The 14363-nt window shown below is 54.0% G+C and overlaps 2 protein-coding genes across 2 annotated transcripts in view; one reads left to right on the top strand and one right to left on the bottom strand.

Annotated features, from left to right (window-relative positions):
- ITPKA (inositol-trisphosphate 3-kinase A) overlaps positions 1 to 8093 on the top strand; it is an 8931-nt gene extending 838 nt beyond the window's left edge. Inside the window, 7 exon segments of the mRNA XM_015595807.2 lie at positions 1 to 103; positions 5941 to 6037; positions 6121 to 6337; positions 6484 to 6688; positions 6913 to 7014; positions 7294 to 7365; positions 7481 to 8093. The exon segment at positions 1 to 103 is cut by the window's left edge and continues 124 nt beyond it. Coding sequence (XP_015451293.2) covers positions 1 to 103; positions 5941 to 6037; positions 6121 to 6337; positions 6484 to 6688; positions 6913 to 7014; positions 7294 to 7365; positions 7481 to 7684 — 1000 coding nt within the window. The 3' untranslated portion in view covers positions 7685 to 8093.
- Positions 7687 to 14363, bottom strand: part of LTK (leukocyte receptor tyrosine kinase) — a 9184-nt gene continuing 2507 nt past the window's right edge. The window contains 21 exon segments of the mRNA XM_025038758.1: positions 7687 to 7776; positions 8541 to 8798; positions 8895 to 8985; positions 9064 to 9126; positions 9128 to 9184; positions 9291 to 9354; positions 9357 to 9394; positions 9494 to 9616; positions 9731 to 9754; positions 9756 to 9805; positions 9899 to 10028; positions 10205 to 10260; positions 10400 to 10490; positions 11042 to 11233; positions 11505 to 11613; positions 12095 to 12247; positions 12648 to 12746; positions 13701 to 13823; positions 13894 to 13926; positions 13929 to 14052; positions 14283 to 14351. Coding sequence (XP_024894526.1) covers positions 7687 to 7776; positions 8541 to 8798; positions 8895 to 8985; positions 9064 to 9126; positions 9128 to 9184; positions 9291 to 9354; positions 9357 to 9394; positions 9494 to 9616; positions 9731 to 9754; positions 9756 to 9805; positions 9899 to 10028; positions 10205 to 10260; positions 10400 to 10490; positions 11042 to 11233; positions 11505 to 11613; positions 12095 to 12247; positions 12648 to 12746; positions 13701 to 13823; positions 13894 to 13926; positions 13929 to 14052; positions 14283 to 14351 — 2037 coding nt within the window.

The raw sequence follows: 14363 nt of genomic DNA, 5'->3' as shown, positions 1-14363 counted from the left end.
CTCCTCGTCAATGCCCGAGGACTCGGAGGACGATCTGCTGAGCGACAGCGAGAGCCGGAGCCGCGGCAACGTGCAGCTGGAAGCCGGCGAGGACGCGGGTCAGGTACGGGCCGCGGGGGCGGGGCCAGCGCGGGCGCGGGGGCCTCGCTTTGGGGACCCGGCTCGGAGCGCGCTGAGGGCCGACGACTGCCCCGAGCTCCCTCCGCTGAGGCCCGATTCTCACTGTCCAAGGGACATAGGGGTCGGGGTCGCCTGGGCAGTTTTCACCCTGATTCCACAGAAGGGTCGTGGCCCGAGCCGTGGAGGGTCCAAGAGAGCGAGTGAGGCGGAGTCTGCGACCGGCCACGGGGACCCGGTGGGGTGGGGAGCGGGGGAGCGAGACCTGCTGACTGCGTGGTGGGGCTGGACGAATCGCAGGGGTCGGCTTTGCCCGGCGAACTCTCGGAGAGACAGGGGCGAACGAGTCTCTCTCTTTCGCCGCCCCCTCTCCCGCGTCGCGGCCCCACCCCCGCCGTTGCCACGGTTTCCCTCTCCTGAGTGGGAGTGGAGCTGCGCTCCAGGCTCTGCTCAGGAACCGCCGCCGTCTGCTCCCGGCGCCCGCACGAGGCGTGGACGCGGGAAGGGCGGGGCTGGGAGCTCCGACAGGGGGTGGAACGCCGCCCTTCTCGGTTTACCGCGCCTAATTATGGCCAGGGGAGGGTAAACTGAGGCCGAAAAGGCGGGATCAGCCTGCTAATATCCGTCTCTGGTGTCAGAGGCCAGATCGGACCCTCGGATAATCCAGGCCAAGTTACGATGAAGTCATTCCCCGTGCTTGTCCCTTTGGGGTGTGCCGCGCGCAGGACAGCCGTCTTTTGCCCCTTGTTTAAACGAAGGCGAAATACTTTAAATAACTCCCTGTGGTCAGTGCGAAGGAATTGTTCTCGATCCACGTTATGCAAGTGTCCCGTGAGCTGAGGTAAAAGCGAAGGGCTCCCTGCAGGCTCTGGTGCCTCCGGGCCTTCCCAGAAGGGCGGTGAGAACTGTGGTCGCACGCCAGGGTTGCCTGGGAGCTGTGGGGACAGCACTGGGGAGCGGCCCGGGCCTGCCGAACCCAGGCTCCGCCACACGCTCGGATTGGACCAGGCAGTGGAGATACTTTAACGACTTGCGACGGATCTGTGACTTAGTTACCCCTTGAGACTTACATTACCCAGAGGGCGGTGTGGTTTGTAACATAAGAGGAAAAAGAAAAAAAAATCTCTTAGACTAGGAACATACCCCGCCGCCAGGTGTAGGGTTCGGGGAGTCTCTCTCTCCTCCCCTGGAGAATAAGGGTGCCCCTGACCCATGGTCGTTCTAGCGCAACCCTAGCCCAGGTAGGGAGGCAGGTATCTAGGGGGTGATGGAATGTGGGGCAGTGAGAGGACTCCTCCCTCCCCGCCTCCGAAAATCCGGAGCAGTAGCTTCGGGTACACCACACCCCCCGCTCCTCCTCGCCCCCTCCCCCCACCCCCGCTCAAATATCTGACAGCTGAGAGGGGGCACAGGAGGAAGGCCACGAGGGCAGACCCGTCCAAACACTGCTTCCCACTAACGTCTGCGAGCAGAGGAGGTCTAGCGACCCAAGCCTGTATGCGAAGTAGGCAACCCGGCTGGGGTCAAGGCTCCAGGGACCAGTCGCAGCTGTGCCCTGGGCATCTTTGACCGGCCTTTCCCACTCTGGACCTCGCCGTCTCCCGACACGGGCAGGAGCTGGAGCAGATGGCTGCTGAGGGCCCTTGCAGCTCCAAGGCTGCGTCTCTCAGGCCTTCCCAACCCCCAGCCCTCCGGGGCCTCCCCGAAGGCAAACAGCCGCGGCGGCAGATAAGCCAGGGGGTGTTGACAGAGGCGCCTGCGTCCGCGTGGAAGGGCCGCCCCGGTGCGGACTTTGCCTCGCAGCGGATCAGGAGTGGCACAGTGCACCCGCCCAGGCTGCCCTTAGGGCTTCCCCAGGCACGAAGCAGATCCCATGGGCTGGCAGAACGTGAAGGATGCAGCTGGGAGAAGGGTACTGCAGCAGCATTACTACCAGCTCACCAGTATAAGTACTCCGGCCTGGGCAGATACAGGGAATAGCTGGAGCTGAAGGAGGCCTGGAAAGGCTCTACCTTGGCTCTGCCTGGCACATAAATCCTTCTCCTTCTAGGAGCCTGAAGCTGAGATCCCTCCAGGATAGCTGAGGATAGCCTGCCACTCTCCCTGGGCCTTTCTACTAGCAGAGGGAAAAGTCAAGAGCAGGGAAATCCATATAAGCCAGGGGCAGAGTTGGGGCCCTTTCCCCAGGGGCAGCTGGCATAGTCTTAGGCCTTGCCTGCCTCTTAAAATAATTTTGGAGTGTTGCTCTAGCAGAAGAGAGGGTGTCTGGATCCTGTTCATTTGGTTCTCTTTCTCTTGGTGCTCTAGGATGGGTAAGGAGACCTGGATGCTGTCCTGTCCTGGACCCAGAACTCCCACACTTCACTTTTCACTAATTATAGAGCAGAATTTAGGTTAACCGACTTCCTTTTTAAAAAGTAAATGCTCCTGGGAGGGTGAAGTCGTGGGTCACTTATACCTTAGTGCAAATGATTTTATAAATTTAAACTGATCGCTTTCACCACCACCACCACCAGCAGGAGTGCTAGTTTGATAGGACAAAGGGAACATGGGGAGGGGTTTGGCCTGATAGAGAGCTTCAGCCAGTGACTGCATGGCTGGAGGTAGGGAGTGGGAGTCAGGAAGTATGGAGATGAGTACCAAAGACAGAGCAAAGGGTCCACTCTGGCAGATACTCATATCACATCAGACACTAAGTGTATCTGAGAAGCAAGAGTCTTCAGGTCTTCCAAATAGAGCTTAGGCAAAAGATCATCAAAGGCTAATGTGCAGGCATGTTTCTTGAGAGAGATGTTCCTTGTCTAGCTCCAGGGGTGAGCAATTATCAGTGGGTCTTCCTGTGATTTCATCAAAGACTCACAGGGTCAGCTCTCCTGGGCTTTTTGCCCCAAGATACCAGGATAGGCTCTGGCTGTGAGTTGGTTTCCTAGACTTCTGTGGGGAGTAGGCTGGGCCAGAGGATGGGGCTTTGGCCTTCTTTTCAGCTAGATTTCACTCTGTAACATAATAAACCTGCTTTTTGATATCCATACAATAAAAGCCTTACCTGCTCAAAAATATCTTCCCTGCTGTTGTTCATGTGCTCAAATCCCCACCCACCCACCAAAGAATGATTTTCCAGGAACCTTTTTGGAGACAAGCATCTTTATATGCATATGTTCCTTGTGGGAGGTAGCTCCCTCAGATGGAGGATGGCAATGAGTTCCATGACACTTGCATCAACTCCTTCCATGTTTGACCATATCCATTACGATCAGGGGAGTTAATTCTATCATACCAACAATCTTAGGAGGTGGCTGGGAGAGCTTAAATGACATAATGGGTATGAAACCCCTTTGTAACCTGCATGACTGGAATCAGCCTCAGTCTTTGCTGCTCTTGACTGATATGATCTTCTCAAAATTGGGGTGGGGAGAGTAGGTGTTAACCGTATTTTACGATGCTGTGTTATCCCACATTAATCAAGTAGCAGTAGTCTAGGGCTGCAGATGCTACATCCTCTTCTACCACATCCTCTCCCACCTTCTCTGCCCCACTCACTGCTCCTATATGATCCCAGAAGAAAGATTGATGCAGTTCTCCCATCTCACCTGACCCAAGACTGATGATACCTTCTTCTACTTGGCTGGCTACAGAAATATATCTACTCTCTGATTAACTCCACTCTTATCCCACTGTCCCCCACATTCTGCCAGTAGGCCCCTGAAGGTGCTTGAAGCTCCATCATTAAACCCATTCCTTTTGATGAAGACAAAGGTGTCTAGCCAACAGAGACGGGTCCCCAGGCAGATCTCAGTGTTTCCCCAGAGATCAAAACACACTTGACCTTGTAGCTGCAAATCACTTTACCCAGTACAAAGCTCTTTCTCATTCCAGGGTCCCATTTGATCCCCAAAGGGAGTCAGGGTGGTAGCATGGACTTTGGAACATACTGGAGCAATTGGAACATGAGGAGGGGACTGGGCTGCTAGAGAGCTTAAGCCAGAGACTGAGAGGCTGGAAGTAGGGAATGAGGGCACGCTAACTCCTCTAAGCCTTGACTTCCTTCTGTAAAATGGCAATAATGCCACCACCTCATGTACTTGCTGTGCATGTACATGATGATGATCATCATCATCATGATTCTCAAACTGAATGTGGGAGAAGAGGGTATAGGATGGTGCTGCTGAATACGCATGGCACGTCTTCCTGGAATTTTATTTGAGGATTTGGAGGTGGAGGTTTTATAATAAAACCTGGATTTATTATGCAGCATAATGCAGACCTTGAATGTATTTAAAGAGTAAAAAAGGGAGTTTTGAAGGAGATGTCATGTTTCTAGTGGGCTACTTCTGGCTACACCCCCAGATCCCTGGGGATTGGACATGTGATCACACCACAGTGTGCCATGTAGGGACTGCAGTAGGAAAGCAGGAGCAATGCTATCTGATGGAGATTGAGAAGTGCCTGGCATGCAGTAGGCAGTCAGCAAATGGTAGTTCTTGTTATGACAGCAGCTCTGTCCTCCCAGTGGAAATGGGCTCACAGAGATGAAATTCTCACTTGGGCTACTCAGCTAGAAAGTGACACAGCCAGGTCTGGAACTAACTCCTGATTCCCCATCCAGTGCTCTGTTACTACCCCCATCTCTTTCCCATGAGAAAGGGCTTAATGGTTAATAGCCTTCCCCTGCTTAGGCCACTGCCCCAGTTCTCCCTCTCCCTCTGAGAACTCCCTCTGGTCAGGGAGGCTGGATTTCTGGGTTCCAGCCCTGTGGGGGCACACATCTATAACTCTTCTAAAAGGCAAGCACCCCTGAGAGGAGGCAGCAGACATGCAGTTTGGATGAGCAAATGTGTGTACTACAAACCTGTTTACATAGGAATGATGAGTTTTGGGTGGGAAGAGGAAAGGTCCAGAGTTTGAAGATGCTCTCAGGATTCAGTGGAGGCTAGAAGCAATGGTCATGAGGCAAGAGGTACAGCAAAATCTACATTTCCCTCCCAGTCCCATCTAAGATGACAGGCCCTCAGCTCTGCATCCCATTTTCAAAGCTCAGGTTTCTGGGTACAGATCAGAACCAAGGGTGCCCTTTGGGTCTTGCTAACTGGTGAAGAGTGATATGGTATCCAGGGACAGCAGAGGATTTTGGGAAGCCCCAAGCCATTCTTTCTCCAGGTCCTGCGGGGCTGGCCTCCCTGCCCTGGGCCAAATGTTTGTTACTGCTTTTGTCTGTCTCCCTAAATGAAAGGAACCTATGGTCCCAAGTGAATGAATCAACAATCCAGATTTCTCCAGCTTCTGCTTCTTGCCAGGAAATGGGATTGGGAGAGAGCCTGTTACGCTCAAGCCTCATTTACTTTAACCCAGTGATAGTGTTATTTTCCCATTTTACAGATGAAGGAACTGACGCTCAGAGGTTTGTTTCTCAGGCCCCAGAATATCCTGAGGCACTGGTAGAAATGCAAATTTTTGGTCCCACCCCAGACCTACTCACAATTTCCCTACGGTAAACCTGTGCTCACAAAAGTTCTAAAACCTGGACAAAGCAGTTTAGTAACCTACCCATGCAGCTTTTGAGCGGCAGAACTGAAGTGCAGACCTGATCCTTTTGATGCTAAATCCGGGGCTCTTTTCACCACATTCAGATATCTGTCACCATCCTGTGCATCTCAGTGTCCGCTACACAGGCGCATGATAAATTTTACTTGAATGAATGAATGAATGATGAGGCGCTAGCTGCTTGCGGACTGACAGGGCTGGCCGAGACCTTATTCCAGAGGAGGGAGGGCTTACGCATTGCTGAGACTCCGGACATGCAGACCCGGACCGTGTTGCTTTCAGAAAAGCCACTGGCAGAAGATCCGGACCATGGTGAATCTGCCGGTCATGAGCCCTTTCAAGAAACGCTACGCCTGGGTGCAGCTGGCTGGGCACACGGGTGAGCATGGGGCAGGCGCGGTTGTGTGAGTGGGTATAGGGGTAAAGGATGAACTAAGCAGCGCTAATAGTGCGGGTATGCAGGAAGTTTCAAGGCGGCGGGCACCAGCGGCCTGATCCTGAAACGAAGCTCTGAGCCGGAGCGCTACTGCCTGGCGCGGCTGATGGCTGATGCGCTGCGCGGCTGCGTGCCCGCCTTCCACGGCGTGGTGGAGCGCGACGGCGAGAGCTACCTGCAGTTGCAGGACCTGCTCGACGGCTTCGATGGACCCTGCGTACTTGACTGCAAGATGGGCGTAAGGTACGCGTGCCCTGCCCAGCTGGGTGGAGACCACCTGGCGGGAACCCCAGGGCTGGGACGAGCGTTCTACCCAGTACCCAGGGCCGCGCTCGATGGGGTCTCGGGGTGTGCCCGCTCATGCTCCGTCGCTGCCTGTGCCTCCGTAGGACTTACCTGGAAGAGGAGCTGACCAAAGCCCGCGAGCGGCCCAAGCTGCGGAAGGACATGTATAAGAAGATGCTGGCGGTGGATCCTGCAGCGCCCACCGAAGAGGAACACGCGCAGCGCGCTGTCACTAAGCCGCGATACATGCAGTGGCGAGAAGGCATCAGCTCCAGCACCACACTCGGCTTCCGCATCGAGGGCGTCAAGGTGGGCCAGGCCCACTTCGCTTTGCACAGCTCCGGCCCTTCCTCCACCGAGCCCCACAGCGCAGTGTCTGCTCTCCATGTCGGCCCCCCATCCCCCTGCAAAGGCACCCTCTGGCGGCCATCTCTCTGTCCCCAGCCTCCAACATCCCGAGAGGTCCCTTCTTTCAAACTTTCCCTCTCTGGCGGGTACGGGGCCCCTGACACTTCCTGTCCCACTTCCTTAAGAAAGCCGACGGATCCTGCAGCACCGACTTCAAGACTACCCGAAGCCGGGAGCAGGTGATCCGCGTCTTTGAGGAGTTTGTGCAAGGGGATGCGGAAGTGCTGGTGAGCGCTGGATCCTAGAACCCTGAGATATTCGAGAGCCTGAAACTGAGAGGTGCCCTCAGGTCATCCAGTCTACTGCCCTCGCCTGTGACCCCCATCTTAGAATTTTTCACATTGCATTGTAATGGTTTTACGTTCCTTTCCTTCCCTTCTGTTCAGCATACCACGTGGGGGCTTGTATTTTCCTCACCAGGGTATTTGCCAAGCCGAGCCCCCATTAACAGAGGCTCAATTAGTGTTTAGCTAATTTGCCTTCCTCTTCTACTCTACCCTCTCTAGAAAAGGTATCTAAACCGCCTGCTGCAGATTCGGGATACCCTGGAGGTCTCTGAGTTCTTCCGGAGGCATGAGGTGAGAGGGGTAAGCTCAGGTGGGGGGCTGGAGGGTCTGCGAGGGTTACAGAGGGAAAAGGGTGGAGGAGGTTCTGGGAGAAAGGGCCGTGGTCAGACCAAGTGGGGCTCGGCAGGTGATTGGCAGTTCGCTGCTCTTCGTGCATGATCATTGTCATCGCGCCGGCGTGTGGCTCATCGACTTCGGCAAGACCACTCCCCTCCCTGACGGCGAGACCCTGGACCACCGGAGGCCCTGGGAGGAGGGCAACCGCGAGGATGGCTATTTGCTGGGGCTGGACAATCTCATTAGCATCCTGGCCAGTCTGGCGGAGAGATGAGGCTAGGCTCCTGCCTCCCCGCAGACTAGCTGGTCTGACAATGGACCTTCAGGCTGCGGCCCTGCCATGAATGCCTGCATGCGGGCAAGAGACTGAAACCCAGAGGTTGGGGCAGTTCACAGGGTCTTGCAGGGCCAAGTGCCAACCACTATGGGACGCACTGCACGCACCGGGGTTGTCCCCCACCCCCATTCGAGCCCCAGGGGTCCCAGAGCCAATGACACTAATTTACCGGAATAGACTGGGACAATGGGCTTTTTCCTCAGCCCAGTTCTTTTGAGGGGGCTCTGTACCTCTCCAGGGAGGCCAGATAAGGAATTTTATTTTGCAGGCACTAGATCGATTGGTCTAATCTCCCACACTACAATGGACTCCACTTCCCAATAAAACTCAAAGACACCAGCTTTGACGACTCAGCCTCATCTCCTCCCTCCTTTGGTCTCCTCTTTCTCAATTCCCAGGCATCCCTCATGTCCACTCAGATCAATGGAGGATATGAGTTCTTTATTAGAGGCGTTTGTAGGGTTGGGGTCTGCTCAAATGAAAGATGCTTATGGGGGAAGGGCAATCCAGAGAAGGCTTCCTGCAGGAGGCAATTTCAACTCCTGGAGTGGGGGAGGGGTGGCCTCTGGTCCCAAAGATCAAAGACTAGGAGTGGCCAGGCCCCTCCCCAGGAGGCCTGGGGCTGGTTTCCAGGATGGAAAGTTCAGTGGTGCATGCCAGCCCTGAGACAGGCCCAGGCACACAAAACAGACTGGGAGGTGGGGAAAGAGGCTACTGGAATAACAAGCCACCTAGAAGTCTGGGGAGGAGTGCAGGGAGGAACACTTGCTAGCATCAATGCCTGAGTCCTCACCCTTGGGGCCCAGGAGTTATAGGTAGGATTCTAAAGATTCTGAGATTGGAGGCACCTGGATTTGGGGGGCTTGAGGCCTGAGGGTAGCCAGGGGCCAAGAAGACTCCCTCCCCAGTTCTTCAAGCTCTCCAGATTCAATTTCTGGGCCTGTGGGAATATTAAGCACTCCAAAGACCTGCTCCCCAGCCCAGAAGCTCCTTGCTCTTCCAGGGTGGGCCTCAGTTCCATTGGCAGGGGTGAATCTAGCACATCAGTGTCCTATAATGGGAGGGTAAGGGAGCAGAGGGCCAGTGTTTTACGGCTTCCTTCCTGACCCTCAAGACCAGGATGGTCAGGGCAGGTCATAGGGCATACCTGAGTTTAGTACTGATGATGCTCCAAGATGCCAGCAAAGCTAGGGCAGAGTTCAGGCTGGTGCTGCCAACAGTGAGTCATGATACAATACCTGGGGAGAAGCAGGAGTTCATGCCCCGCCCCCATGGCTGTGAAGAATCTCCATCCCTGGGCAACACTCCATACTCACACAGGCCTTGGACAGTCCCTGGGAGGGTCTATATGTCAACTTCCGACTACAAAGTCCAGAGTAACCAGAGTAGGACATGTAACCCAATGAGAAGATCTTCCAGAGCAGTACCCCAGAAGACCTGCATCATGAGTGGGGGAAACTGAATGAAGCCTATCAGACATAGCTTCCCTTTTCCATCACATGAGGTGGCCCAAGGCAGGGAAAGGGAGAGGATGTGTTATCACCAGGAGTCTGTCTTAAATGTGAAGATTCCTTCTAGGAAGGCCTCTGGGGGCATCCACTTGACCGCAGCAGAGCCCGGCCCCCCTTGCAGTGATAACTAGCTCCACAGGAGGAAGGAGGAGAGCGATGAGTTCAAATGCCACAGAGTGCTGCTGGGAAACTCCTTTGAAGCAAAAGGCTTCCCCACCTACCTAGGCCCCATACCTATAGATAACTTGTCAACCTGAAGTCCCCAGTCTTGGCCACTAGGTTGGGCCCAGTGCAGCTCAGCAGGCAGTTCCTGGCAGCAATGTCCCTGTAGAGTCAGCAAAAACAAATTGCTGCCAAACTCAGAATCTCTGGTTCTAATCTACTTTCATAAAATTTATGTGGAAGGGCTTATTCTTTGGGAGAGAGTTTGGCTAGGGGTCCCTGGAGCCAAGATCGCTCTCAACCTATAGACAAGTAATTTTCCTCCAAATAGTGGGTCCTGAGCCAGCTAAAGCAGGTTCTGCATGACCAGAGATGACAGCTGGCCCTGGGTTGGGCAGAGGGCACATTAATCCAAAGAGGTTTTGGGATACATGAACAGGGTCTTTAGAGGGGCGTGGAGCGCTGGGAGAAGGGTTACCAGGTGTGGCCAGCTATGCCTCAGGAAACTCTTCATGTCCCCTCCAGACATCAACTCCAGCAGAATCAGAGGATGGGTAGCCTGGAAGCTGAACCTCACACAAAGCTCAATATTTTAATGGCTGAACTTGCTGGGTGGGTAGTACACATACCCTATCACCAAAAGAGAAAGAAAACATGCTCTAGGGGACCTCTGTGTCCCTAGGCTTGCAACCTCTCAGCCCCGGGGAAAAAAGAGGCTGTTCCAGCAGGCAGTTCTGGGTGCCTTCCCCACACCTTCCACCCTGGCCCCTGGCCCCAGGTACACTTGATGATGAGTGTCTCCATGAGGAAATCCAGCTTGTCCTGGAGTTCTGGCAGGGTCTGGGAAGGAAAAGGGCACAGAGCTCCTGAGTTCCCCAGACGCTTCAGGAGGGTGGGCTGACCCTAGCTCCAACAATTGTTTCTCCCTCCACTGATCCCTGCTCTCTTACCTCCAGGCAGAAGTCCCACCCACTCTCACCTTGACAGCTACCTGCAGGGAACTGGGGTGCCCAGGAAGGTCAATTACCAGTCCTTCATAGGCCTCTCCAAAGGCACCATGGCCCAGGGTTCTGCGGACGACAGGTTGGGAGGGAGTGGGTGGCTGAGCCTGAGGAAGGGTCCTAAAGAGTCTAGTGTCTCCTTTACCTCCCTTGCCCCATCCCTACCCCCCAGCTGGACTTATATGAGAGTCTGAGGGGGAGGAGGATTCTTCACAGCCATGAGTGGGTATGAACTCCTGCTTCTCCCCAGGAATCAAATCATGACATGTCCCCAAGTACAAGCCCTGAAGAGGCAATGTTGACTGACACAGAGCTGGGGCAGAAGAGAGGGCACATGTGGGGTAAGAGTCTGTATGAGGCCATCCCTTAGGTCCTTGCAGACACCCTGGGGTGGAGGCAACGCTTGCTCCAAAGGAATCATTCCCCAGAATTGGGGATGACAGCTGACCCTGGACAAGTTACTTTTCCTTTTGGAGCTTCTCTGGCCTCTAACTCCTCTACACGAGGGGTTTGAGCTAACTGCTCTCTAGGATTTATAATTCCCCACAGCAAGGAGCAGGATGAGGGGTGGGGTAGGGGTTCAGAGTACATAGATTTTTAGAAGGAGGGGGAGGACTCACCTGAGCAGAGTGACATTGGCTGGGGAAACCTCAGTAAGCCCTGGAAGCAAAGGCCAGGACTGGGCCATGCCAAGCCCCATATGGCAGTAGTAGGGGTTGGGAGCTGTCCTGATGATGGAGGTTCAAAGCTTGCTTAGCTCAAGCTCAGGATCTGGAAGCCTTGTCCCCAGGCCCTGCCACTTCTACGGTTCACTGAGGATGGAAGGAACAATGGCATACTCTCTACCTGCTCATCAGGCCCACTCTGCTTTGCCTCCCCCTGCCCAGGACACCTCTCCAGATGCCCATTAAAGCAAATGTTTTCCCTGAGCCTCTCCAACTGCTTCTACTCTTAGAACCCCAGAGGAGTCTGCTACTGCTCTACTGGGAATAGGGGTCTTGAAATCAGCTGTGTCTGCTCCTGGGACACCACACAGCTCAGTGGAGAGGTGGGCAGCCTTGAATAGCCATACCTGTTGGATGCTTCATAGCCAGAATCAGGACCCCACACACCATAAGGAAGCTCAGTGTAGAGGTCACCCCCACAACCACCAATAGAACCAGAGGGCCTGGCGCGGGTGTGATGGGCATGTCTAGAGACAAAGAGAGATACCTCTTGTGGGAAGCTACTCTCTGTCCCTCTATCCCAGGTTTTACCCGTGCCTCAAGACTCAGCTCAAGTATTAACTTTTCCACGACACTTTCCCCACTTATCCCAGACAAGCACCTCTCTCTCTCTGGAGAACCCCTAAAACACTTTGCACCCCCCGTGGCAATTGCTATTTTGATAATATATCTATATCTAGATGTAGATTTAGATAGATAGATCCATATATCAATATAGATCTAGATGATTGGTAGATAGAAAGATAGATAGATAGGTAACTATTTCTCCTCCCATACTAGACCACTAGACTACATACTCCCTGAAGGAAGAGCATGCACTGATACATCTCCAGTCTCCTGCCTACACCTAACACAGTGCCTGGCACATAGCAGGCAACATGCCCAATACTCAACTTCTCCCAGCCTGTGGCCCCAGGAGTCCAGACCTTCGACAAAGGCAGAACTTACCCATGCTGATGATGTTATCAGCAGCTAGCTCCATGCCCTCTGGGCACATGCATTTGGCTGAGGGGAGTTCTGCTTGCCATTTGAAGTCTTTCAAAAGCCAATGACTACAACTGAGGTGCAGTCAGATCTCCATTTCTCCATGGTTCCCCATTATTATGAGTAAAAGAATAGATATTATAGGTGAGGAAGGGGACATACATACTTTTTCCCAGCCATGTGGTTAATTCTAGCCCTGGACTTTGGAACAAGAGGCAACACCAGGCATTTAAGTGTGGGTGGGAGGGCTTGGGAGACTTCTGTCTAGCCTGAATACTCCCTCTTCTGGAATCCTTGAGCTCAAAGGTATTTGAGAATTCACAGCAAGGAGATACTTGACAAGCTCTCCAGAATGCCCAATGCTGGCATCACAACTGACAGCCCAGTTCTCAAATTCCTGTGCTGTGCAAGAAGCAGATAGTTTACAGTGCAGAATTGATGGCTCAGATGGGAGTGGGCTCAGGGATTGAGGAAAAGAGCCAGGCCAGGATGAAAGGTGGGAGATAGGGGCCAAAACCTGCCAGAGGCTGCAAGTAGAGATCATTGCTAGGGTGTGGGAAGGATAACTCATCCTCCCCATTAGCCCAGAAGATATCGGTCTCAGAGGCATCACCTCCTGGAAATAGAAATGGAAATGGAAAGAGGGTTTGGCTACAAAATGAGGGGGGAAAGGGGTACACAGCTGCCTCACAGATGGGAAGCTGGCTTATGAAGATTGGGGAGGCTGGAGTCTTCCAGTGGAAATCCTAGTGTGGCCTTCTCTGCGCTAGCATTACAATACAGGTGCTGCCAGTTCACAAGGAGGAGCCAGGAGCCAGGGAGTGGGGAGGGAGTAATCAGCTGGACCTGTCTCACCTCCTTTTCTGTCTAACCCCTCTGGTCCCACATCCTCAGTTATGAAATGGGAGAGGCCCAACCACATGTTCCATTTCTGTGATAATGGAGAATTATATATATATGTGTGTGTGTGTGTGTGTGTGTGCATGTGTGTGTGTGTACACACACATGCACACACATATAAAGTACTTATGAACAGTACAGCCCGAACAAACACAAGGCTCTGTTTCTTTACATCGGTGGTTTCTAAACTCTAGAGTATATTAGAATCACCTAGAGTTTCTGGTTCAGTAGGTTGGAGAGAGGCTGAGAATTTTCATTTCTAACAACTTCCTAGGCTATACTGATGCTACTGGTTCAGAGACCACACTTTGAGAACTGACTTAAGCTATCCCTGCCTTTCTGCCTGTCCTCTCAGTTTGCTACCTCAACCAGTTCAAAGTTTCTGGGCTGCTGCAGAACCGAGGAGACCTATTGTGATGGGAAAATCCTGGATTTAAATGACAATCTAGAGAGTCCAGTCTGCATGTGTGATTTGCAACTTACCTGACCTCTTTTTCTAAGAGCAATTTATTACTCTACCTGCTCTGGCCTGGAGCAGCGCTCAACACATTTCCCATCCATCCTTCCGAAGGACTCGGCCTCTTCTAAGGCTCTACCTCACTTCACCCTGGGGGTGGCCCAGTAGCCTCCGCTGCCTCTGTAGGCAGGCCCCCCGCTGCCACTCCTAAGCCTCCCGCTGTGGCCGAGCCAAATGTAGCCCAGCTCTCTGAGCAGCCCTGGCCGCCCTCAGTCTCTTCCCGTTAGCTGCCAGCCTGCTGAGAGCGAGCCCGCAATGTCCAGACTCTCCCTCCACCTGAGAAACGACAGCAGAACGTCTGGCCACGGGGATGGGGAGCACACCCGCCTTCCTTGCATTCCCGCACCCGCTCCTGCTGCCTCGCCTTTCCCGCTACTCACGCGCTGCAGAGCAGCTCTCTAATTTTCTGGGAGGCCTGAGTCCCGCCTTCTTCCTGCCGCTTCAGGTGGGCGCGATCGCCTCCTCCCGCCGCCACCAGCAGCAGCTGCAGCTTGTCCGCGTGCAGCTAGGGGGCTAGCGGCGCTTTCAGGGGCGCGCCCTTCAGCCGTCGAGTGAGGACCTGGGCATTGGGCCAGGGCTACCTACCGCCCCTGGGGCTGTAGTAAGGGAAGGAGCTCCCAGCCAGGCCTATGGCCTGTACGTAGAGCTCCGGTGTGTGCGCCCGTGGGAAGAGGTTTAGGATTCTAAAACTGAGCGCTGGTATTCAGAGCTGCCCCCGTGAAGGCAAGCGCGTACCCGAAAGATGTAGGTGGCGACCCCGCCTCCGGCCCAGCGCCGCGACCCCAGGACCCCTTTGGTCCCATCCTTCGCCCGTGC

Source organism: Pteropus alecto, unplaced genomic scaffold (genome assembly GCF_000325575.1).
Source record: "Pteropus alecto unplaced genomic scaffold, ASM32557v1 scaffold86, whole genome shotgun sequence".
Classification (NCBI taxonomy): Eukaryota; Metazoa; Chordata; class Mammalia; order Chiroptera; family Pteropodidae; genus Pteropus; species Pteropus alecto.
This window is presented reverse-complemented; position numbering and strand designations above follow the sequence as displayed.